At 41.6% G+C, this 27,285-nt stretch overlaps 2 protein-coding genes across 5 annotated transcripts in view; both read left to right on the top strand.

The window, feature by feature from the left end:
• Positions 1-4,530, top strand: part of LOC311243444 (zinc finger MIZ domain-containing protein 2-like) — an 80,288-nt gene extending 75,758 nt beyond the window's left edge. For all 4 annotated transcript variants that reach the window (XM_084332677.1, XM_084332675.1, XM_084332676.1 and 1 more), the window contains one exon: positions 1,176-4,530. In XM_084332677.1, coding sequence (XP_084188803.1) covers positions 1,176-1,283 — 108 coding nt within the window. In that variant the 3' untranslated portion in view covers positions 1,284-4,530. The remainder of the gene's footprint in view (positions 1-1,175) is intronic.
• Positions 4,531-20,536: 16,006 nt separating this feature from the next.
• Positions 20,537-25,655, top strand: ppiaa (peptidylprolyl isomerase Aa (cyclophilin A)). Its single transcript, XM_084320181.1, has 4 exons — positions 20,537-20,696; positions 23,859-23,978; positions 24,667-24,839; positions 25,224-25,655. Exons 1-4 carry the CDS (start codon positions 20,628-20,630, stop codon positions 25,354-25,356), a joined length of 495 nt encoding a protein of 164 aa, XP_084176307.1. The 5' UTR covers positions 20,537-20,627; the 3' UTR covers positions 25,357-25,655.
• Positions 25,656-27,285: the final 1,630 nt, after the last annotated feature.

Below are 27,285 nucleotides of genomic sequence, written 5' to 3'. Positions count from 1 at the left end.
CAAAGTTCCCCTGTGAAAAGGGGGATAATGTAAATTTTAGGCTATAAAATTTTGGCTTTTTTCTTCCTCAAACCAACGAAACTATAAAAGAAGGAAGGGTCATGGGCGGCTACGTGGCGTAGTGGGCAAGGCACTCACCGCGAAATCTGGAGACGCTGGGCTTGCCTGTTCGAGCCCAGCGCTCCACATTTGCTTTCAGTTTAGCTGGTCGTCCGTACTAATACACATTGGCCGTATTAGGAGGTGGGAAACTGATGGGTGGGGATCGGGCGTTGTGGACAGCGACTCCTACAGGTCGGTTGGTGCGCCTGCGCAGTAGAATCAGGAAGTGTCGGGGGCAGCGTGAGCCTCCCACGCGTTACTCCTCGCCACTGAGAGATCGAGCTGCGCAGGTGAAAAGATGCAACTGCTGTTACCTCAAGTACCGGAGGGGACTTGTGCTATGTATGACTTAGTCCACATTGCAGCCGGCTTGTGGGAGGCAAGAAACAGCGTTCGTGACAGGGGAGGGTTGAATTGGATGATACGAAATTGGGATGGGAGAAAAATATAGAAAAATGGGAGAAAAAGTGGATAAAAATAAAGGAAGGGTCATCACGTCAGAATACCACCCTTCTATGCTCTGCTTGGTGCCAGACTTTGGTGTCAGTTCTATTAAAGTCTATATTAAAATTCTAAATATATAAGATGAGGAAATATACCAACTAATATATCAAACGTTGGCTAGTTAACAATGCAACAAATGGCCAATAATTCTGACATCCGAGGTAATAACTTCGGCCAAAACTGAAAGTTTCCACCAATGTGCAATCACATGCTACAATGTGACGTGATGACCCCCGGGAGGAGCGGGAATTGAACCAGGAACCTCTGGATTACCAGACGACTGCTCTACCTTGCAAGCCACTGTCCCCCCCACTTAACCCCAAATTGCTCCCGATGTGCAGGTTGGCACCTTGCATGGTTGCCTCTGCCATCGGTGAGTGAATGGGTGAATGTCGGGAACAAAAATTGTAAAGCGCTTTGGATAAAAGCATTATATAAATGCACCATTTACCATATGGGAAATGTATTGAAAACAGAGGAAGTACTGCTTGCGGCCAGCAGGCGCCACAATTTCACATTATTGCCTCAAGTAGGGGCTTAAACCTGTCTCTGTCTGTGTCTCTGTGTAGTTGCTGCCTGAGTTGACCAACCCAGATGAGTTGCTGTCCTACCTCGGCCCACCGGACCTCCCCAACAACAACAATGACGATCTCCTGTCACTCTTTGAGAACAACTGACACGCGTTGCTCACACACCCCATACAGAGCGTTTACACACACTCGCACCCACCCACCATGAACAATGTGCACACTCGCATGCACACAAATATACACACACACATGCATACACACCATCTGCACACATAAATGAAACCCCCTGAAACATAGACACACACAGATAGAGTTCTCCTCAGTCCCTTACTCTCTCTCTTCACAACACACACACACACACACACACACACACACACACACACACACACACACACACACACACACACACACACATGATCGGCATATGCTTACACATCTACAGAATAATAAATTCCAATGGCGTGGGTAGAAAAGACTTCCTGTAAAATATGAACTCTCTCTGAGCCATCCAACATGGCCACGCCCCGCGATGGACGGACGGAGCAGGCGAACAAAAATAACAAGGAAAAAGAAAAGTTTTAAATATGAGAATCTTTGATGTCTGACTATGAAGTCTATGGTAACATATTTTATTGTTTTATATCTTCTCTCTGCAAACTTAATGAATTCATCATGATCCATTTCCTGTTAGTTATGTAATAACTACCTTTCTCTCAACTGTGGCTGGGGAATGGGTTGTGGGCCCTCCTCTGGTCGAACAGGATTATGTTTTAATGAGCTATGAGCCCCAGGGCATGAGACTACATTTACGGTTCTACGTTTCGGTTCTGGGCAGAATACGTTTAATATAGCCATGGACCCTTAAACTTTATAGGTGTTGATACATTGGCAAATATTTTGACCAAGTGGCTATGGGCAATATTTCCAGTGTGTAATGTGCTTATTATGGCACCTTCAGGTGCTGTCAGAAATATCATAAATACTGTATGAGTTTAGCGCAAATGAGTCTAGTCTAGTGAATATAATTTATCATAGAAGTCATCACTATTGCCTCAAAAACTACTTATTAAAACATAAATTACATTTGTTATTTGCATGGTTTTGGAGATCAAACAAGCGTCCATATTGTTATTTTCAACCAAAAGCACTTCAATGCGTGACATGTCATATTTCTGACTTATAAACATGGGAATAGGAACTTTCCGGCAGACTTTGAAGGCAGCATTATGCTGTGGTTAGTTCATGGCACACATTGTTTGCACGCTGTGATGGTTGAGTGTAGGGTTGGCAGTTGGAGCCTTCAGATGATCAAGACATTTGGAGGTTCACAGGTATCAAGTTGATCGCCATTACGAAGGTTGTTTATTTTGTGAGCACAGACGACCACAAAATTCCAGCAAAGATCAGAAAAATTGTCAGCTTTTATGTGGTGTTACAGATCCAACACAAAGAGATGATTACCAGTCGTTTTTCTTTTTTATAAACATGTGGATCCCAAGTCATTCTTGCCTTGATACAAAAATCACTGCCGTTCCTTTTTCATAATCTTTCACTGTTATTCTCTGCCGATTCACCACTGCCATTGGCTTCAAGTATATCTGAAAATGTGTAGAGACACTTTTCAGGGGAAAAAAATACTTTTCAGGAAAATAAATGTACCTCAGATGTTAGCATGGCATTTTAGTCAGATGTGACTTTCAAGGGTTTGTGTGATGTTCAAGACACGTTTACAGATACAACGGAAGCCTCTGGCGCCAGTGAATCAGCAGGAAATAACTACCACATTTTTCCGTAATGCTAAAAGATTATGAAAAAAGAACGGCACAGTGATTTTTGTATCGCAAGAATAATGACATGGAACCCACATGTCAAAAAGACTGCTATGGTCCAGTTTGGAAGTTTGCTTAAAGCTGTATTCTCATTGGTAGGTCAGTGGCAATAGAGGTCAACGTTTTTTGAGAGCAATGCTCGTGGCAATTTGGACCGCTGCACCACGCCAAGGGTAGCGCTGCCACCTAGTTGGGCACTACTGCTCTCCCCATAGGAAAACAATGGCTTGGCCAGTGCAAAGACATTTTGCAGGTGGTCATCTGTAGAGGCCTTAAGGGTTGAACGCCAGGTGCCTGACTGTGACAAGATCATTGATTACACCAGCCTTTTCCAACCTTGGGCTTGGGATCCCTTGTAGGGTCCCCTGGTTTAGAATCGAGGACCCTTGAAAAATTCGTATAAAACTGAAATTACCATTATATTATTTTCAATTAGAAAACCACATCCAACAGCTTTTGGACTCCATAAGTGCAACTCAATTTCTGTCCTCCTTAGTATTTCCTCTGCCCACCGTAAACACGAGGACAACATTAGAAATTAAACGTAGTATTTACTCTATACACTGCCCAACGAAAATATGAGGACGATATTAGAAATTAAACTTAGAATTGACTCTATATTGCAAACTGCCCACTGTAAACATGAGGACAACATTAAGAATTTAACTTAGTATTTACTTTATAAACTGCCCACCGGAAACATAAGGAAAACATTCAGGGTTTCAAAGTAATGACCTCAATATGGGATCACCTGCCCAAACAGGTTACATCAACAGAGGGGATTTAGCCTGCATAGAGCCCCTTGAATTTTGGGGGTTTGTGATTGCTGTCAGCCATGCCCACTTAAACCCCTTTTTCACATTCCTATAATAACTTAATATGATTCAATTAAATTTGGTAAAGAAAGGGCTATGGGTCTTTGTTATTTTGGAAAATCCACTATGGGGTGACTATTCTATGATGATGGGATATCCAACATTTTAAATTGAACTAGCCTTGTGCTGAGGCTTTGCACTAATACACATGGGGTACAATCGCATGTCATACAAACAAACAAATGTTTTGCAATTTTTTCAATCTCTGCCTTAGCAGAGCAGTCAGCCAAACGTTCCTTATCCACATGCAGTACATGGTCAAGCCTGGGAAGAAGAGGGTTAGCTGACAACAATTTAGGGGTCTGGATCCCGGGGACAAAACTATTGTGTGTAGTATTGTTGGCTCTAAGGACAAAAGTACAACATTTTGTATACTTTTGTAAATAAGCATTATCATCCATACTTGCTAGCAAAATTACCCATCCAAATGGCCTCAAAGTTTTGCCCATGTATCACAGCCTAGGGGCGCATTACATTGTATGTAATAATTACCAAGGGGTCATCATCCTCTTCATCATTAATATGTATGTTGTAAATTGACTCCAGTCCAGAAGGTTGTGATGTAAGTCTCTATGTCCAACTGAATCGGTTGGGTTTTGAAAACTGTCCATGAACACCCAATATGAATCGGTAATGATGATAATAATATCAACATTTTTTATTTAATAAACAGACGAAGGAAAGACAACGAAACAAGGAGGGCCTGGAAGTATTTGTTCTAAAAGAGAAAATGTGTTTTTTATTTTCAGTGTACTAGTCCCTTTTCTGGTAGCAGTTTTGGTTCTAGTGCACTCAAATGTATTTGGATATTTAAATATGACCAGAATTCATTCTAAACATTTCTCATGAACTGAATGCGGCTGATTTGAGGGATGGGCAGATGCTATAGGAGCTGAGGTGGGCAACTGATGCGATGTTTTTGAACCCCAATGTCTTGCACTGGGAACATGGAGCTGAGCGAATATGAGGTTGAGGGGACATGGAGCTGAGGGAATATGAGGTTGAGGGGACATGGAGCTGTGGGAATATGAGGTTGAGGGGACATGGAGCTGTGGGAATATGAGGTTGAGGGGACACGGAGCTGTGAGAATATGAAGTTGGGACATGGAGCTGAGGGAATATGAGGTTGAGGGGACATGGAGCTGTGGGAATATGAGGTTGGGACATGGAGCTGAGGGAATATGAGGTTGGGACATGGAGCTGAGGGAATATGAGGTTGAGGGGACATGGAGCTGAGGGAATATGAGGTTGAGGGGACATGGAGCTGAGCGAATATGAGGTTGGGACATGGAGCTGAGGGAATATGAGGTTGAGGGGACATGGAGCTGAGGGAATATGAGGTTGAGGGGACACTGTGAACATGGAGCTGAGGGAATATGAGGTTGAGGGGACACTGTGAACATGGAGCTGAGGGAATATGAGGTTGAGGAAACATGCGGGTGAAGGAATATACATCAGATCCCCTGAAGGGACACTATGGTCATGATCAATAGTGCTCTAAAGGGATACCTGGACATTTCTTATTGTATTTATTTTCTTCACCAGACACTTGCACATTCTGGGGGGAAAGTTTCAACATTTGTTGTTCATTGATCATATTCACATGGTGGCTGTTTTTCTCTTCTGTAATTTCTTTCCACCCTGTTCCCACCTAATTACTTCTAAAAAATAAAATGTTTGATATCAAGGGGCACCATTAGCTGCAAGCAGCCTATAACGTGTGTCCTTTGATGTGGGAATTTACCTATCCCAAGCTTCTCCCTCTTTTCTTGACCTTCAAATCACAAGCGTTGTTTTCCTCTGTCAATCTAAGAGGATGGAGCTTGGGATAGGTCAATTGTGCTGTCTCTACACCTGTACAGCCTACTATGTTTGACAGTGGAACGCAAGTGGAACATCGTCCAACTCTGCATAGGAGAATGAGCAGTAACCCAAGGTTTATAGAAGCTTGTGACCAGAATGGGTCATGTAACACGAGTGTGATGTTGCTGGTATTTCTCTTAACTAGTCAGCAGTGGTTATGAAGGTCAGAGTAACGGGCTTGTGACTAGAAGGTCGCTGGTTAGATCCCTAGATTTACAGTGTCTCCTCCAACCAGTGGTGCAGTCGTAATATGGGAACTGCCCAAACGCGCATACATGTTCCCTCGGTTGCGCACAGAACAGATGATTATTATGCATAACAATGTTTTAAATGTAATTGTAGTTACAATTTCTTTAATTGAATTAACTTAAACTAGAAAAGTAAATACAAACTAAATTAACAATGTAACTTAGAGTTAGTTTACAGAAGGACAGTTTCCTTCAGACTGAAGCACAACTTGTCTCATCCTTCCAGTCGGGACCACAGATCAAGCAACCCCCCACCAATTGGTAGCCTACAGGGCTTGTATTTTGGTTTGGCTCTTCTCGTTGTTATGCTATCTGTATCCTATTATTATGCAAAGTCTAGGTGATAAGTGCCGGCCGGGTACTTGCAGCACGGCGCGATGAGTCCAGTGACAATTGTGAATGCATTTTTGTGTGCGCACGTGCACATCATTGCGCGCACTTCTGCCTCAGTGACCTACTACAACGGCGTGTAACCGCGTGTGTGCACGACTGCATCGCTGCCTCCAACACCCACTGCTGCTGAAATGCCCTTGAGCAAGGCACCGTTTCCCACTGCTCCATGGAGCTGCTCTGTGGCCAACAGTAGACAGGTTGTCCGGGGCCAGTGTCAATGTGTGGAACTGTGTGGACATTGCTGAAAAAGAGCGGGTGCTCAATTAATCTACATTGGGTAAATAAAGGTTAAAGTAATATTTTGCCACTCATCACCAATTGACATAACATAACACAATAATAATAAATGTATTTTATATAGCGCTTTACATTAGGCATCTCAAAGCACAATAGTGGTTCTACCTATACCCAGATCATGAATGCTTTTACATTTGCTGTTCTAAACACAGGAAGTGATACATTTTGTGTCAATAGTGCTTGCACATTGTGAGGGGAAAGTAAACAGCTGTTTATGTGAAATGACTAAAAGACTAACTCAGTATTAAGCATGACATTTCTAAATGGAAAGCAAGTCAAAGCCTAAATGTAGGCATTACATGTTTGATTCCTACCATAATGAAAATCAACTCCAAGTGCAACAATGACCTATTCTGAAAGAGTATAATTTACTTTGAGTATAAATAAATCAGGAATTGTTTTTGAGAGGGATAAATATTTACCATATTTACAACATTGAGTATTTGAAATAGTGCAAAGACTGATCAAATGATTGAACAAGGTTGCACTTCTGCCAAACCTTTATGGCCAAGGGCCTAACGCCTTAAAAAGCTGTCTGTCTGTTTGTCCCCACAAAAGTAGACCAATCAGAGCTGAAGTTTTCCCTGACCTCGCACACTGAAACAGATCACACTGGTCAGCAGAGCTGCCTCTACGCCTGTACATCACACAGCCTGCAGAACAGCTTTGCCTCAAGTGACCAAATTAGTTTGAAAGAAAATGCTGTAATAACTTAAGTTAGCCTTGCCTAGCCTACTTTCCACCCCAGGTCGGCATGCACATGGTTCATAGCTGTACAGTAGTGAAGGATGTCGGTGTTTTTCAATGTATGTAACGTATATATTGGGGGGAGATGACAGCATCTAACGGTGCCAGGTCAGAGAGGCAGCTGTGCATGGTGACAGTGGGGGAGGCAGTTTAGAGGCAAGCAGGAGTCAGTGGGAGCAGCGAGCAGGGTGTTTGCATTCCACAGCACATAAACAACTGATAACAGCGGCAGGAGGTTTGGGTCAGAGCGATGGAGAGTTTGACATTAATGAAACGGCAGTTTAATGTGTGTTAAAGGTTAAAAACCGTTGCCATGACAGCGCGTCACATGACAACCAGAAGAGAGGCCGGGCCTGTCGTTGCTATGGCGAGAATATAGAAAAGTGAGTTTCTTCCGGGTGTAAGGCAGACTGAGAAACGAACCACACAGAAGAGAGGAACCATCAGAGACTTTGAGAGACTTTGAGACAGCTCCCTCCTCCCATCACAGAGAGGGGGGGGGGGGGGCAGCACTAGAGAAGTGCCACGACGACAGGCTTTTGGAATAACCATCAGGCCGCGATGATCACCGAGCGGGGTGAAAGGAGAGATCTTTAGAATAGACTTTTCAAGGACAATACGAATTGGTTCCCATCTGATTATGAGGTTTTGTTTATGGAATAAACAACGTTTTCCGAGAAAGGTATCACGCTGTCGAGTGTTGAATTCTTACGAAGGTGGTGAATACTTATGGTTACGGAGTTGCATTAAAGGGGAATGACAAAGATTGCACAGCCAGTATGACAAGACGGAGGGAAATAAACACAACGCAGACACTACACGACGACAACGATGCAGAGGTGATAACACAAGCCAAACAGATGAAGAAGTGATACTGGCTGAACCATCAGAATCTAACAGTAGCCAATAAAAGAACATGAGGTAACAAGGCCAGGGTTAACTCAAACTAAGTTTTTGAGTAGGCCTAAAGTAACTGCAATTTTATGATTTGAAATTATTTTAAGTTAGCAATAATAGTAGGGTACCACAGGATAAAAGGGCCCCTGGCTTATATTTTCTCCCATTATTATTTCAATGCTTTCCCAGAATGCCACTAATATATATGAATGCGTCCCCAGTGTGCCACTAATACAGTATACAGTATATAACCAAGACATTTTTGATGACACATCTCAGTTATTCCACCAAAACTTTAAAGCTAAATTGATCTAATATTTTGTCATTTTAAAAAGATTGCAGGGAGTGGCTGGGTAGTGTAGAGGTCTTAGCATTCGCCTACCACTGCAGAGACCCGGGTTAGATTCCCAGCAGCGGCACCTCCGAGGTCTGTCGTCCCTACAAACACAATTGGGTTTTCTCCCACAACATAAAAGGCATGCAAGGCATTTGCTAGCTACATACTCCTACCATTGCCCTTGACCAAGGCACATTAGAACTGGAGTTGTTGGTCCCCAAGTGCTGTACTGCAGCTGCACCCCTCTCCATTTCCCATTTCCCCACGTGGAATCCACGACATCTTGTGGCTGAATGTTATCTATAGCACCTTTAAATTAAGAAAATACATTCCTTGACCTCTCACCTCAAGATATCGGAATGAAATGGGTTCTATCTATGGGTTGCCATGAGTCCCCCTTTTACATAAATGCCCACTTTATGTGACTGGAAAATCTGAGACTCCTATGGACCAAATGAGCCCAATTGTATTTATATGTGATGATGTTAATCCCCATAGTGGCCATTTCATTCATAATTTTTTATTTTTATTTTTTAACTTGACCTCGGGCATTCAGAAGATGTATGGTTTATTGACTATAAGGGGGGTTTCTGAGCAATTTCTAGAACAGAAGTGCTCACCATCCAATCGCAGAGAAATGCAATAATTTTTTGTGATCAAATTTTTCTTTATTTACATGAAATAAGACAGGACAGTAATAATAATAATAATAATAATAATAATAATAATAATAATAATAATAATAATAATAATAATAATAATAATAATAATAATAATAATAATAATAATAATAATAATAATAATAATAATAATAATAATAATAATAATGACAAGACAATTAAATTAAGTAAAATTTTATTAAATCAATCAATTATAATAATAAATTAAATATATTAAAAAAGAAGAAAAATATATATATGCAATGCATACAACCATATGGTAAATGGCTGCTTTTTTATATAGCACTTTTATCCAAAGCGCTTTATAATTTGTTACTCACATTTTACCCATTCACTCACACACACATGGAGGCAACCATGCAAGGTGCCAACCTGCTCATCTGGAGCAATTAGGGGTTAAGTGTCTTGCTCAAGGACACATCAACACGCTGCCCGAGAGGAGCGGGAATTGAACCGGGAACCTCCGGATTGCCAGACGACTGCTCTACCTCCCGAGCCACTGTCTGAAGTTCAGCAGACCAGAACACCCCTGCTATCCAACCCAAAAACAAGACCCCCATAGATCACAGGCCCACCGCACATAAAGCGGAGCATCCCAAGCCCCCAGCCAGCCCCGACAGCCACGGCTCCCGGCCCATGAGAACCCAGAGTCCAGCATCCCAGGGAACCAGAGCACCACACCTCAATGACACTCCGACTCCCGAGACCCCGAACCCGGGGCCCCACGGCCCAAAGCCAAACGAAAAATGCAATTCTTATAGAAATCTCCAAATGTCAAAGGTTCTTATTGTCTTGATGTGGTATTTTGAAGGGGACATGTTTATAAATTCTTTGAGTGGTCAAAATGGTTACATTTTGTACCAGATCTATGTAACAAATGGTATTAACCCCATAATTACTGCAACAATATGAGCCATAACATAGCATGGAAATGGTATCACACACTTTGATCATAATGTCCTATAAGCCCATATACTCTAAACTTTCAAAATTGTAATGGGTGTCTAATCAAAATACAATGTTTAGATGTATGACTTTATGACTGCATCTCAAATTAATCTTCATGCTTTCAGATGATGTATACCACTTACTGTGGCATCATAATGATTTGCAACTTGTAAGTATACTGTAATGTATCATCATCATCATCTGGACCATCTACAGGCTAAAGGCCCCCCTTCAATATTTTTTTTGTATTTTATTTTTTTATTATTTTTTAAACAAACATATAAACAAACATGACAACACACGATAAGATATACAAGCATTAATTGTCAGGGCACATCCAATGAGATCACATTTTAGTTAGTTGTCTTATATAAGATATACCCCTAATACCTGTTATCTAAAAAACCTACACACATATGCTCCAGCTCGAACCCCCCCCTCCCGGACCCCACCTTGAGAAGTACCTCCACTATCCCTCGCACCTAACCAGACACTACCATTATAAGCTAGCTTTTATTCTCTCCACCACTTCTAACCACATTGACATTTTGGATTCATTGAGACCCAGAATTCTTGCTGTAGATATTTCATGGTAAATTACATCGAGATATGTAAGAAACCAAACTTTACGGCACATTTTTTCCGGTTGAAACCAGCGTGATGCGATCAGCTTTTTAGCTACTGTGATACCCGATAAAACCAATCTCTTTAGCTGTGGATTCACTGCAAACTCAAAAACATCATTCAATAGTAATACCGAGGGGTGTACAGGTATATTCCAAGATACGAGTTTTGATATTTGTTGGGTCACATCTTTCCAGAATGCCTTAACTGGTGAGCAGTCCCAATACATGTGCATAAATGTCCCTTCGTCCCCATTTGTACATTGGGAGCATTTGGAGTCTTGTTTAAGCCCCATTCGGCACAGTCTTATAGGAGTCAAGTATGTCCTGTGAATATAGTTAAGATTGATTTGTTGATGATCCGGGTTCCTTGATGTAAGTCGGACATTTGCCCAGGCTCCTTGCCAATCAAAGTCATTTTCCAGGTCTGGTATATCCCTCCTCCAGACAGAGTCTAGTTGGAGGGTTTCATACGAGGACGTTAGTAATTGATGATAAAATTCTGAAACAAAACCTCTCGATGTCTCTCTTTTGTAGAAGAATTTGTGGTATCTGTGGTGTTCAATTGGTCTGTCTAATGGAACACCGTGAGACTTCAAACATAGCTCTAACTGTTTGTAAAAAAGCCATGTGGACTTGGTGAGATTAAATTTTTTGCGTATTTCTTTATCACTACAAAAACCCTGTTTGTTAAAAACATCCCCTAATGAGTGTATGCCTTGCTCTTCCCATATATGGAATCTTATAGGTCGTTTTCCAATTAAGAGTGCATTGTTATTGAATAAGGGAGTATGATTGTGCCATTTTTGTGGGTTAGGATTTTTTTTTTGTGATTCACGCCATATCCGGATCGCATGAGTAATTATGGGGCCAAATTTTCGTTCACAGTGCTTGATTGGTAGTTTAGTGTATGCTATGTCCTTCAGTCTATGTGGGGCTACTATGTTTTCTTCTAATTTTCTCCAGGATACTAATGCTTGGGGTCAAACCATGTTGTCAATGGACTTAATGTGTACGCCTTAAAATATAGGAAAAAATCTGGAAATGCCATGCCACCATCTGCTTTATTTCTCTGTGTGGTGGATCTTTTTATACGTGGTGGTTTGTTATTCCAAATAAATTTGTATGTGGAGGAGTGTAATCTTTTCCAGTAACCCTCTGGAGGGGGTAACGGTAGCATTGAACTGAAGAAGTTGATTCTAGGTAGTACATCCATCTTAACTATTGATATCCGTGCTTGTACTGTGTTTTTAAGTTTTGCCCATCTATCAAGGTCGTCTTTGATTTTGTTTTGGATTTTTGTGTAGTTGTGCTTCACCGTTTGTCTTATGGTGGGGAATATTTCCACTCCCAAGCATCTGAAATGTTTTACCATCGGTATCTCTCCTGGGAGGGTTGTATCTTTTTTTGCAGGGGTGTTAAGTGGAAGGAAAGCCGACTTCGGCCAATTTATCTTAAATCCCGATAAATCACCAAAGTCCTCAATCAACTTGAGCAGATGAGGCAATGTGGTGTTGGGGTTTTGCATGAACAATATTACATCGTCCGCATATAAACTAATTTTTTGTTGTGTGCCCTTGATTACGATTGGTTCTATGGATTGGGATTGTCTTATATATTGTGCTAAAGGCTCTAATGATAGATTGAACAGTCCGGGACTAAGAGGACAACCCTGTCTGGCTGAGCGTGATACCGGAAAGATTTTGGAGATGATTGTGCCTGTTGTAATCATGGCCGATGGGTCTTTGTATAATACTTTAATCATATCGATGAATCCTTTTCCTAACCCCATCCTTTCTAGTACTGCTCATAGATACGACCATTCCAGCCTGTCAAAGGCTTTCATAGCATCCAGGGACAGCATCGCCTTAGGTATGGTGTCCTCCTTGTCGGCATCAAGTACGTGCAGTATTCGTCTTATGTTTTCAGTGATCAGGCGGTCTCCTATGAAGCCAGTTTGGTCCGGGTGAACTAAAGACGTCATATGCTTTTGTAATCTGATGGCTAATACCTTAGAGTACAGTTTGATATCGGTTCCGAGGAGGCTTAAAGGTCTATAACTACCGCACTCGTTGGGGTCTTTGTCTTTTTTAAGGAGGACTGTTAATGTTATGGTTTGACACCGACCCCAAACGCTAACGACACAAGAGAGTAGGATTCAGAGTTGCCAAATACGAGGGCTTGTTTATTTGGTAATAAGAATAAGTGAAACAGGGAAAGCAGGTCAACAAGAACAGGTACAATGAACAAGGGGCTAAGTTCTGCTGCTCTGCAGCTTCTCCCGGAAGGGTAGTCTTGGGAAGCAGGAGCAGACCTCTGTACCGCTCTGCAGAATTCTCACGGCGGATCTCTCAGATGTTGTGCAAGACCGAGAGAGGGAGAGGGAACGAGTCAGTGACAGAGCAGACTTGAAACGAGCAGGAGGACAGGGTGTAATATTCTTCGTGTTAACAACACAGTGATGTGCAATATTCCAAAAACAGCCCAAGTGAATATCTTCATGTAAACACACAGTGAGCAAAAATCCAAACACTGTCCAAATGTGAAATAATATCTTCGTGTAAACACACAGTGAGCAAAAATCCAAACACTGTCCAAATGTGAAATAATATCTTCGGCGTGAGCAAACACACAGAGGGAGGTGGAAGATCCCAAAAAATATTATTCCATAAAGGAAAGAGCAAAAATCGATAATGGCTGGGTGAGTGACTGTTTGACAAAAAGGTGGTAGACTTCAGTGTAAAGGTTACACACGAAAATCGGAAATAGGTCAAGACAGTCAATCTAGAAAACTCACCCAGACGAGCTGCGTAAAAGGAACAGGAACAACAGAGGAGGCGAGCGCGCGCCACGGAGCAGGTATCCAAGCGAAGGCTTCTAGGAATTCCTGGAGAACAGCACAGTGAAACAGCAGCAACGGGGAAAAACATCCAGCGACAAATCAAGACGATCCAACAACTTAGGGTGGGGAAAACGGGGTATAAATAATGAGGGATCGATTGATTGAAAAGCAGTGACAGCTGGGGAATGTGATTGACAAGCGTGGGGAAGTGAGAGAACCAATCAGCGACGTCTCAGATGACGTCAACGGGGAGAAACGTGTGAACGAGGGAATTGAAATACTTGACAGAAAAAATGAATGAAAACAAGGCGAGGGTGGTTAAAGGAACAGAACGAGTGAGAAAGCAAGGACAGAAACCTCACAGTTATGAGTGCAATATTGTCATTCTTATGGAAGTTCCCCTCCTTGACTGAGTATAAGATCATATTTAGTAATAAGGGGCCAATTATGTCCCAACAAGAAAGGTACATTTCTGATGGGAAACCGTCTATTCCAGGAGCCTTACCACTTTGCATTGCGGTTATGGCCTTCTTGAGTTCCTCTAGTGTGATCGGTGTTTCTAACTGTTTAGCATCATCCTCTGAAAGTTTAGGGAGAATAATTTGATTAAGAAATGTGTCCATTTTGTTTTGATCGAAGGTCGTTTCTGATTTATATAAGTCGGAGTAGAATTCTTTGAATGTATCGTTTATTTTTACAGGATCTGTTACAAGTACTTGTTGTGCTCTAATGGTAGTTATATCTGCAAATTTTGCATTAATTCTTAATCGCATGGCTAATAGGTGGCTGGGTTTGGAACCATGGGAGTACTGCTGTTGTCTTGTGCTGCGTATTTGTATTTCCGATTGTTGTCTGTATATGGCATTGATCTCTATTTTTAGTACGTTGACTTGATTCTCTAGTCGAGTTGAGTTGTTGTATTTTAGAGAATTAAATAACGTTGAGTAAAGCGTTTCCAGCTCAGCCAGTTTTGTGCATTGATTCTTGCGCATTTTGGAGGAAAAGCTATCCGTGAAATCTTTGATCTTTCCCTTTACCGACATCCATATTATTCTGGGGTCTTGCACCAAGTTTGCATTCTCCCGTTGGAATACTATAAGAGCTTCTTTGAGTTGTGTAATGAATTCCTTGTTATTAAGCAGCAACGAGTTAAATCGCCATCTTGGGGCTCGGGAGGATAGTATACCAAATGTACCTTTAAGGAGTAAATAACAGTGATCTGATAGTGCGTTGGGTATCATTTCCACTTCATAATTATCAAATAGTCTCTGTGATGCAAAGACATAATCTATTCTGGATAGTGTATTATGTCTCACAGATCGACAAGAGTACTTTCGGGTTGTGGGATTAAGTAACCGCCATAAGTCATTTACACCTGTAATCTTCGACCAATCCTTTAATGCCTTCGATGAGTTTTTTTGTTCGCTGGAAAAGGCGAGGTAAGATTTGTCCATCCTTGGGTTCCAGATGGCATTAAAATCCGCACCTATTATAAATGAGTAATCGGGAATGTCTAACATTGCATTGGTTAGTGTAGTGAAGAAATCTTCTTCGTACAAATTTGGGGCGTATACCGCTACCAACGCTATTTTCCTGTTCTTATGTTCAATCTTAGCTATAGTTATCCGACCTTCTACATCAGACCATACTCCCTTTAGTACAATATTCAACTTACGTTTAACGACTATGGCTACACCCCGAGTTCTCGTACCAATAGAAGAGTGACTAATATTATGGTATGTGTTGTCCGCTAATTTATCTATGTCTTTCTCTAGAATGTGCGTTTCGCTTAGCAGAGCAATGTCCACATGTTCTTTTTTCATCAGTGTGAGCACGCTTTTGCGTTTGAGTTGGTTATTTATTCCCCCGGTGTTCCATATCATTATATTCAAACTAGCCATAATCTATACATGTTGTATTGTAATTTTTGGTAATGCTTCTAGAGTGCGAGGCAGTAATAGATATACTTCCCACTAGTGAGGTCCCGTTGAGAGCCGAGCTTAAAAACATACATATATACAAATAAAAATCCCCTACCCTTCCCTCCCACCGAGAGTCGTACAGGATTGTGTTCCATGAACACAACCTTTGCGTATGACTCCCTCCCTTGCACCACCGGATATCCCAGAATGATCCAATTATCCTTAACATTCCTATGTATACCATAGGATCTAACACTCTAAATTCTACCATAAGTAGAATGTCGACTGTGGCTTGGCCACTTTCCCGTAAAATAAAAATTTAAATAAGATAAAAATAAAAATAAAGACCAAAAATAAGCTTAATTTGTCATGCCCTAATCACTTACATTTTATATGAACTTGTGTAATTTATAGTAACCCATGAATAATATGGAGGTATTGAATCATATAATAAATCAGAGAAAACGGATGAAAAAAAAACAAGTAAAAGGAAGAGAACATTAACTTAGATCTTAAAAGAGCATTGCTATGCTTAAACATCTAAAGTATAAATTGGAGAAGTAGTAGAAATATTTCCAATTAATAAAAAACAGCTTTTAAATACGTATATGCAGCATTTCCCCTGACCGGGGTGGGCGATGATCGTTGTGTAGAATGATCTTTCAGCCGGCCGCTGCTATGATGGTTCTGTGGTTCTGCATATAGATCTGTTGATTATTCCCCCGAGGGGCTTCTGGTAGAGTGACTGACCACGTATTGCTGTTATTCCAGAATGTTCCCTATATCAAAGAATGCTCTAGATGTTCTAGATTATTCCAATATGTCGTTTATACATTGTTTGAATGTTCCAGTATGTTCTGTAGTGTTCCAATCTTGAATCCAATATGTCCGCAATAATATAAACCCGACGGGGAAAGCATTCACTAACTCTGAGCACGTAGGTCTCTCTGTCCCAAATCCTCGGTTCATTAAAGATTGTACTATATGGTGACCTTGCATAACAGAGATTAAAAGGCCATTTATACACTATTCTGCGTGTTGTGCAGACAAGTATTTGGCTGCATCTTCAGGCGAGTTGAGGAAAACCCTTGCTCCTTTTCTATCGACAATGCGAAGTATTGCGGGGTATGTTAATATGGGTCTGTATTTCTCCAGATATAGTTGAGACATCACCGTCTTGAACTTGGCACGCAGGTCCACTACATCACGACAATAATCTTCAAAGCAGTGTATTGGTACATCCATGTATTTCAGATTGCCTTTCATCCTGTGAGTTTCACGAATGATCATTTCTTTTATTCTGACTTGGCGCAGGATAACCAATACCACTCTGGGCTTAGCGTTATTGCCAATGGAACGGGTCCCCAATCTGTAGCACTGTTCCACCTCTGGTACATTAGGAAGGATCTCTGTTCCCAAGATTTTCTGTAATTCTGTGGCAAATATTTTAGTGTATGTATTTATGTTGTGTCCGAAAAAGAACAACTTCCTTATGGGCGGATTTTAGCCCTGTGGTACCCTATGCAAAAAGAACAACAAAAGCATGGGAATAGGGGACACTACATGCATATGAAATTAACAGGCCGTTTTTTCAAAAACTAGCTATGATACGTCATTTTCCAAAACAGGAAGCTCACACTCACAGTATAATCAGATGTGTCTTCATGTTATACTGAGGAAACGGTTGCACATCGTATACAAATGAGTTTCATAGGCCAGTTAACTGCACTGGGCATGGGGAACTTAGATAGCACAAGACTCATGAAACTCATTATGTTTGATAAGATGTAAGGTTTGCAATCATTTCCTCAGTAGAACATGAAGACGTATCTAATTATAATGGGTCAACTATGATATGTGAACTAAAAGCCTACTATCGCATGTATTGGGGCATTGCTTACAATTATTCATAAAAGTCAGACAAAGCTTTCCAAAAGCTCAAACAGTGAACTCCAAGCCCACGTGGTTGAACTAAAAACTCAAAGAAACAGACTAAGAAATGACGTAAACACCATGATCAGAACCGCAAAAAGAAATTTCATCAACGACAAAACTGAGGAAAACAAAAACAAACCCTGCGAACTTTGGAAATTACTCAATAATCAACTAGGCTGCAGTAAAAAACTTAAAACCAGATTCTCAAACATAAACATAAAGACGGACAACACGCTCATCACAGACAAGCTGGATGTAGCCAATTACTTAAACATCTTCTTCACAAACATAGCCACAACACTGGTAAACAAACTACCCTCCCACTCAGGGCATTATGGGGTAGAACACATAGTAGCATACTACAAAAACCTAGGGGTCCACAAAGACGACTTCAAACTTGAAATGGTAACAACCGATGAGGTACTCAAAAAATTGAGCGCCCTCCAACCTAACAAGGCCACTGGCCATGACAACATCCCCTCCAAATTCCTCAGAGACGCAGCAGCCGCCATCACCCCAGTCATCACACACATAATAAACCTCTCTATAAAACAGGGGCACGTCCCCAAGGACTTCAAAATTGCAAGAGTGACCCCTCTGCACAAAAAGGGCAGCAAATTAGACCCAGGCAACTACCGCCCTGTTTCTATTCTTACCTCCATCTCGAAAGTCATGGAGAAAATAGTCTACGAACAGGTCGAAAAGTACCTGGCGGAAAAAAATCTAATCTACGAATTCCAATCTGGCTTCAGAACGTCCCACTCCACTGACACATGCCTCCTCTATTTGAACGACCACATCAAACAAGAGGTGGACGTGGGCAAATACTGTGGCATGGTCATGCTGGACCTACAAAAGGCCTTCGACACTGTCAATCACTCCATTCTGATGGACAAGCTAAAAGCAATTGGTTTTGATAGCTTATCAGTGAGCTGGATGCAATCCTACCTGGAGAGGAGAGAACAGGTGGTAGAGGTAAACGGTACTCTATCCCCCCCCCCTCACAGTGAGCTGTGGTGTTCCACAAGGAAGCATACTAGGACCGCTACTCTTCCTAATTTATGCAAATGACATGTCGTCAGCCTGTGACTGCAACTTGTTCCTGTTTGCGGACGACTCAGCCCTGCTGGTCTCTGACAAGAACAAGTTGCAGGTTGAAAAAACCCTCAGCTCGGAACTAGGCAAAATCTGCATATGGCTCGCTGATAACAAACTATCATTACACATGGGCAAAACAGAGTCCATTCTCTTCGGTTCAAATAACAAACTCAGCAAGACCGACGGCTTCTCAGTTACAGTGGGTGACAATATTGTCACAAGGAAAGACGAAATTACCTACCTGGGATCCATCCTAGAGGCAAATCTTTCCTGTGACAAAATGGCATCCAATGTAATAAAAAAAGTCAACCAACGAACTAGATTCTTGTACCGGATCTCCTCTCTGGTAAACAAGAATACCCTGAAGACTCTGGCAGGAGCACTCATTCAAGGGTACTATGACTATGCGTGCACCTCATGGTACCAAAGCACCTCAAAGGCGCTTAAAACAAAATTACAAACATCACAAAACAAACTGGTCAGACTACTACTTGACCTGAACCCCAGAACCCACCTCACCCCTGCCCACTTTGACAACCTAGGATGGCTTAGAGTAGACGACAGAGTACAGCAACTTGCAATGGGCCTGGTCTACAAGATACACTATACGACCGGGGTGCCCATGTACATGTCAAAATACTTCCCAAAGGTCAGTGAATACCACAACCACTACACCAGAGGAAGCTCCACAAATCATGTTAAACCCAGATTCGGCTCAAACAAGGGACTAAACACGTTTCGCAATTATGCCACAACAATGTGGAATGCCCTACCCAAAGCTGTAAAGGAATGTGAATCCCTGCCCACATTCAAAACCGATCTTAAAGAGCACCTACGGGAGGCTGCAATTCAAAACTGGCCACCGTAAATGCCCAAAACCCCCACCACCTCCTAATAGATATTCCCTCCCCGCCGTATGTATATTTCTCTCCCACCCACTCACCCCCTCCTAATGTACAGTCCCCTCCCCATCATATGTATATACTCTGTCAGGATCTAGGGGTAACAGTACTGTATATTTGAATACCGTTTATGTCACAAATGTATCAGTACTAAATACCTATATGTCCCTATGCCATAAATGTCATGTATGTTGTGTATGTCATAAATGTCTATATGAATTGAAAATGGGGGACCCTGATGGAAACAAGACAAACGTCTTTCTCAGGTCTGCATCCCCTTAACAATTGTATGTATTGAGCCGTACTGTATTACCCATTCTGCAATCTGTTAAATAAAGTTTTCATTCATTCATTAGCTGTCTTGTTAACACTAATTAAAATGAAAATCTTAGAAATGGTTAATGAAGGGAGATTATCCAATTTATTGTAGGCTATCACAGGACTTGATTCGAGGGAGAAGAGCTTTATGTCCAGGTGACGAGACCAGGCAGCCTATAGTCTAATATTAATCGGAAATTCTGTTTTTGTTGGGTGCATCATCAGAACACAGTGTACTTTTTAAATCTTCGTTCAATTGGATCAGAATAAAAGTTTCCTCTGGTTTCTTTACACGGAGAGAATCCACGGCCGCGCCCTGATTGCAAGACCTCCACAGTATCACCTCTATTGGCCGCGCGCTGTTCCTAGCTTGGGGAGCGTCGGGTTTTCTTACCCTTTACGCTGAAAACAGGCGTTGTATGTTTCTTGAACCAACGACCAAGCCTGAAATGTTAGACTCCGTCTATCCGGGACAGTGCAGAAACATACTAAAACACACCCTTTCCATTTCCAGAGACATGGGCGGGAGCTTTTTTGGCTGAAGTAGCTTATGATTCGTTGACTCACACCTCAATCAAACAAAGTGGCTCTCATTTGATTCCCTCGGATTTTAGACCGGCCTCCGGCTCTCTATATAAAATTAATTCAAGCTCCTCCATCTTTTTCGGTTCCTTGCGGTAGAATCTGCCGGAAAACTCTCTCCAGTCTGCTCGTCTTCTCCAACCCCAACTAGCGACATGGCGAACCCAAAAGTCTTCTTCGACATCAACGCTGGCTCAACTTTAGTTGGTCGGATAGAAATGGAGGTAAGGCAGGATGCAGATTCAGAGAACAACGTTAAGTTACTTTTGTCTTCATTATTGTCATTCGTGCAGCATTCTTTGTGTTAGCACGATGTCGCTGTAGTTAAACGTTAACTTAATTTCCCTCAGCACATTGTAATGAAGTTCAGCTGATAGTCTCCTGAGTCCTGAAGAAGCCGTGTGCTGCACGTGTTTAATGATTCTAGCGACACTAACTGAAAGCTGCATGAACTACTTTCAAACCATCACAGAGATAACCCTGTTCATAAAGCAAGCTGGCGCGACTTTTAAGTTATACCACTGTTTGTTATATAGGTTTATTCTGAATTCGCTCTATTGGCTGCATGGTCTGCGTGAATAATATGGCATAGCGTTACTTACAGCCAGTAACTTGAACCTGAGGCGTTATTTCCGCAAGCTCATCCTGATATCGTGCCATGTTTGGTCACAAGCGGGACTATGGGCCAACTCGAGCATTATGTCCACTGTAACGTTCTTCATTATAGGTTCATATGATGATGACCCCACGTCAACATGGCCCAGACGGTGTGTAAAGCTAACTGGTACTTGTTGTAATGCGGGACGTTACTAGAAACGGGACTGATACACGTTACCTCGACCCCGGCCCTAACTAACGTTAACTGAGTTTAATTAATCGCTATTTTTAACGGTGCCACATTGAAATTGAGCCGCAATTTGTGTTAAAATTGGCCCAGAAAGCCATGTAGATAGAGTGTCTGAATGAATGAACGCGCTGCTCGTCGAGCTAGAGGCCGCGCCGCTCTTTGTCTCCTCGCCCCGGCGCCCACTCGTCAGTCAAATAGTTGTTCAGTTAGAAGTTGAGGATGGATTTCTACTATTTGGTTCTATAACGTTACCTATTACTAATTCAGCACTGGATTTTTGGCCGCTAGTTTGTAGCTAAATGACTGGACGTACGGCTGCCTATCATGGAAGCTATCAAGCTGTGTTGTACACCGATTCTCATTATGGATGAGAAATGTTTCTGGAAAGTTCCATGCGGCTGCGGGTTTTTTTTTCGTGTTTCTTACTCGGATGTAGCCTAGGAAACTCGATGGCGATATCGCGTAACTATAGACTAGCTCGTCGAGCATAACAAGACATTCGTTGGCATATACACTACTTGACTAATTCAACTAGATTCCATTGATTCCTGGTAACCGAACTTGCTAGCATGATGGTGGGTCCAGCCATTTTGTTTGCTGTAGCTGTGGTTCCAATGCAGCATTTATTCTATTAGCTCTATAATTGGTATAGAAACCAGTCTTGGTAAATCATATAACTGTACTAAACATTCAGACCATTGGATTCTGAAATGCAGTCACATCATAGGTGTGAATCTTAATCTAATTTCCCTGACATGCCACCCCAAAGCCCATGCGTATGGTGTGATTTTCTAGAAGCCACAGCTCTAGTTACTGTGCCATGTTGGTGAGCTAAAGCAGGTGCAGTATGGAGCTGGGCCTGTACATCTGTGCTCAGCACTAATGCCTGCAACTGCAACCCACACCCTCTTCACACATCCACACAGCTGCGCGCGCACACACGGTCCCAACTGCGGCACCGCCATCATGACACCTCCACCCCTCCATGCTTGACACGCATGGTAACGCTGCTGTGGTGCATGCAGTGCAGATAATTCTTCAGGAGCTGCTGCACCTCAGCAGGACCTTCTACTACCACACACCCCCAGTGAAGAATGACTATGTTCCTTTTTTCTTGTAATTTGTCATGAGGATGGCATTAAAAGTGCTGCAGTCTCTTAGTCTTTAATATTTAAAACGCATATGTTGTGCACTTTGGAACCACAGTATTTAACAGTTTCGCTTTGTATCCGCTACAGGCCCACATGTTGTTGTAAGAGCAATTGTGCATTGTATAGTTTACATTATATAGTTTTAAACTTTCCAGGGCTTGGACATGCATTGGGGCCCACCATTGATGTAGTTGTGGTACATGTGATGCCATAAGCCTTGCATCACAGTGCAAAGTGCATTACTTTGATAACGGCAGTCTGGCTGTGAGCCTAGAGGCACAACACTGTATCCACTAGTGGAAAAAGTCTGTTGCACGTGGAAATCGTCTTAGGATGTGTTATACAGTGGGAACATTTCTGAGATGTTTCCAAAAAACTCATTACTTTGAACATTTACAACTTGAGATTCAAGTAATAAGAACAAACGCTTTCTTATTTGAAACTGCCATTTGTAATACAGTTGCTTTATAATTATTGCCCTATTTTATTTCATTTGGGTTTATGCTGTACACCAGTTCTTTGTTATCCTATCTTATTTTATTTATGTATTGCTCTAAGCCTCAAAAGCGGTAGGGGGAGACTGGTAATGGTTGAATAGTGTATTTATAAAAACTACAACCATGTCTTTACTGAATAAATGTATTAATGGAACATGCTCAGAAATGTGTGCCTTTTTTATATATTTTTTAACATGGTAATTAAGTCTTAACCTTGTTAAGGCCCTTTTTAGGACGTTTAGGACGATTTGCCCAATCGAATTAAAGCTCCATTTGTTGCCTGTCAATAGCCCTTTCAGGTGACAAAATCCGCTCAGTGGTTCTCATGCTGATATTTGAGGCTTGTGCAAAGTACCACTCCCGACTCCTGGGGCTCTAATTCCGTCAATCATTTGGCGATCTCGAAAATGGTTGTAGCCAATGAGTGGCTTTCCAATGATACCCCAACTGAGGATGTACGAATCTGGGATCTAGGTGGAAAACGGGAGGAGAGAAACCGCCGAATGAGCTATTCTTTTGTACACGGTTGACCAAACTCAAGTTCAGACCTATGTTACTCTTATTTCATTAGCACTAAAAGTGAATTTTCTTTCTGGGATCAGAAACTTCAGAATGTTCTTTCAAAAGAGACCAGGCTCATGCATGTGCATAAAGTATGGTGTTTTGGTTTGCAAAAAAAGTATGCAGTCCTCAAACGAACTAAAATTGCCAATTTTGGGGCGCTTGTTAAGAGGTTACAATAACTGCCTGTTTTGTGGAGAAATGGTGCCCTCTATACCTTCCACCCCTGGAATCGTACATTGAGATGTACTGCCAAATTGTGGATATTTCAGGTTGCCAAGAGATAATTGAACTGAATTTTGTGTGCGGTAATTTTGTCTGTCCCAACAGCTGAGGGCCGACGTTGTGCCAAAGACTGCTGAGAACTTCCGTGCTCTCTGTACTGGGGAGAAGGGTTTCGGCTACAAGGACTCTACTTTCCACCGTGTCATCCCCGACTTCATGTGCCAGGTGAGCAGACTGTTCTTAAAATAGGGATACTTGACTGGATACTTCATGAACTTCATCTTGCATGAGTAGAAAAATTCCAACAATTCTTATCCCATTTTGGTGCACTTCACTAAACCACCTACGTCCTCTTCCTGTGTCCCCTTGCGGTGGAGTATTTGCATTTTCTGACTATGGGTTTTTGATATCTGACATGATTTTAATGCAATGCCACTGAATTGTCAGTTTGTCAAATGTTCTTCAGATATTGAGTGTCACTAACAGGAGGACTGCAATGGAAATTAGTGGCTTTCATAATTACCTTGTTCACATTTTGTATGTGGTGGTTCTTTTCTTTAAAAAAAAATATATATATATTAGGGATGCTCGATATTGGCTTTTTTACCTATACCGATATTGTCCAACTCTTAATTTCCGATACCGATATATGCAGGGTTCCCCCCCCATTTTTTTTTATAATTTCAGGTCATTAACATTACATATCTCTTGTTGTGGAATTAACACAACATTATGCATACTTTTGACAATAAATAAAATCAGAATTTGTTCTTACTTGCTTGCCTGGGTAAATAAAGTTATAGAAATGTAAAAAAAAAAATGAGAACCGATATTTGCTGATAATATCGGACATCCCTATTATATATATATTTGCTAACAAAAATAACCCCCTCCTTCTTCCCTGCACCACCAGGGTGGCGACTTCACCAACCACAACGGAACTGGTGGCAAGTCTATCTATGGCAACAAGTTCGCTGACGAGAACTTCACCCTGAAGCACACCACTGCTGGTATTCTGTCCATGGCCAACGCCGGACCTAACACCAATGGTTCACAGTTCTTCATGTGCACAGCCAAGACCGCCTGGTGAGGATTTAACGCACGCTCCCAGCCTTTTACAGTGACTCCATAGTCCTCGTGCCACTTGGGCCAGCGACGAGGACCTTGTAGTCTACTAAATGACACGCATGTGTCACATAATTGACTATGATTTGATTCTGCATAGTCATCATTCCAAATGTTTTTACACTGAAGCTTTACATTAAAACATGGATCACATTAAGTGATTTTAATTTGATAATTTTTTTAAGTTCCAACAACTCTGTAAAACCTGTGGGCATCACTAAGGATGTTCACAAGTACCAAGTTGGTGATGGGACTAGTTGTTGACCATACAACTCGGCAAAGACTTAATTTAGTCAGCTTTTATCTCGAGCGTATGCTTGTGTTTAACAGTCTATTGTCTTGCAGGCTGGATGGCAAGCACGTGGTGTTCGGCCAAGTGACTAAGGGCCTGGATGTGCTGACAAAAGTGGAGGGTTATGGTTCCCAAAGCGGAAAGACCAAGGTCAAAATCACAATCGTCGACTGTGGACAACTGTGAACACGAACCGCTCTTTAACCTTGCCAGACCCGCCCCCCACCTTCATCCTACCCCCCCCCCCCCTTCCTCTGCCATTCAACATTCCTGTCGATGGAGGTTCGATGCAATTGACCCCCACCCCCTTCACCTTCCTTCCCAAAAACTTGTTGCTGCATTTGTGACTTGCCTTAGAAGTTTCTTTTGAATTTGTTTTGTTTTTGTTTTTTCAAGAACATCCCATCGGTTTTTGTTAATTCAAAATTATGAATGAATAAATGACTGATTTGAATAAAAGGGGAACAATTGCCTTGAAGATGGAATCTTGAGTGGTCGTTTTATTTCTTACAGATATTTTGCTCAGTTTGTCATGCAGATTTCTTCTAACCTTGGTCTGTAATCCATGGTGCAGTTAAAGGGGAACTATTTTACTATTTCTTTCACTATTTGGGCACTTTTACACAATTCCTGAGAGTCTATGGAACACCTCTGTAATATATATATTTTTTTTATTCATTGTTTTGTATTTCTAATCGAGTCCTCAAAAACAGCATTTTTCTACCTCAAGATCTCGAGCTGTTTTGAGCCTGGGCTCCTAAACCACGGCACGGTGCCGGCCCCCCTGAACATTAACATGCAGCAGTGACTATATGACATCACATATAGGCACATTTTCAAACGACTCAGTTCAGTGAGGGTGAATATTGTGAGAGGAGAATTGGAAGAATGCGCCAATATGAGAATTTTGAGACATAGATCATATTAATATAAGTTCACATAGCTAGGAAACAATGCTAAACACTCAAAAAGGCCATTTATAAGAGTTCCCCTTTAAGTACTTTCTTCTGTTCACAATCACTCTTAACCTGAAGATGCTAAATGCCATAGAGCATGACAATGAGATTAAAAACCTTTATATTTTTTTTATATATAGGGATGGTTCTGATCTTTGTAGTCCTATTCCTCACTTGCCAATGATGATGTCCTACTAGCTTCAGCTGTTTAGCCACAAACCAATCCAAAGTGGATTGAGGTCGAGCGGTTTGTTAAAGCTGCCTGAAATCTACTTGTGTGCAATGGAGTACATTTCAGTGAGCCTCAAGTTGGCTTGTACAGACGGGCGCTTGTCCCGTTGACTTTACATTAGTTTGTGGCCAACTAGCTAGAACTAGTATGAGAGACGCCATGGTTTGTGCTGAGAAGGGGCTCTACTGATCATTGGTAAATGTGGCTAGTTTTGAAAATCGGAACTATCCCTTAATGCCAAGATATTTGAACATTGGCCAAACTTCTGAATTTCATAAAAGTGCATTTACTATATATGGTGCATAAAAACACCCGCCCTTTCCGACAAAATTAAGGTTTCTGACTAGGGAGAATTTTGGATTCTGTTTTACAAGGTATGTCATAGTTTCTTTCAACTACGAGTCCCTGTCCTGGAACCCAATCTAATTCCAACTATAATCTCATATTGCTTGTATGTTGGGACTCACTGGAATAAGATCCACAACCCGTTTTGAGTCCTGACTCCTAACTCATCGTTTAAGAAACTAGGATGTAAATGAAATGCGGATAGTTTTAATGAAATGCGATGACTAGGTGAAAATTGCTGTTCTAGTATGCAAAGGACATTAGGAAACTACTGCCATATCCATGTATCTAGGCAAAAAAATCATAACTTGTCTCCTCACCATCTACATTTACCCTTCATGATTGAAGTGGACTTAACATTGTATTTAGGCTGTAAACTTGTTGAGCCATGTTCTTAGTGCACATTCCGTTACTAAATGCAAACGTGAAGGAGCCTACAGTAACCGAAGAAAAGGAGTACTTTTATGGATTAGTTGTTAGCCTCTGTTTTGGTCACCCGTTTATTGAAATTGATTCTCAGTGTGGTCTGGGGGTCCTTGAGGGTCTGCAGAAAGTTAGCCAAATGACAGAATATAAGGACTA

The sequence above is a fragment of the Notolepis coatsorum genome (assembly GCF_963971535.1).
Source record: "Notolepis coatsorum genome assembly, chromosome: 1".
In the NCBI taxonomy this organism is placed as follows: domain Eukaryota; kingdom Metazoa; phylum Chordata; class Actinopteri; order Aulopiformes; family Paralepididae; genus Notolepis; species Notolepis coatsorum.
The sequence above is the reverse complement of the archived record's forward strand: the minus strand, read 5'-3'. Positions and strand labels throughout refer to the sequence as shown.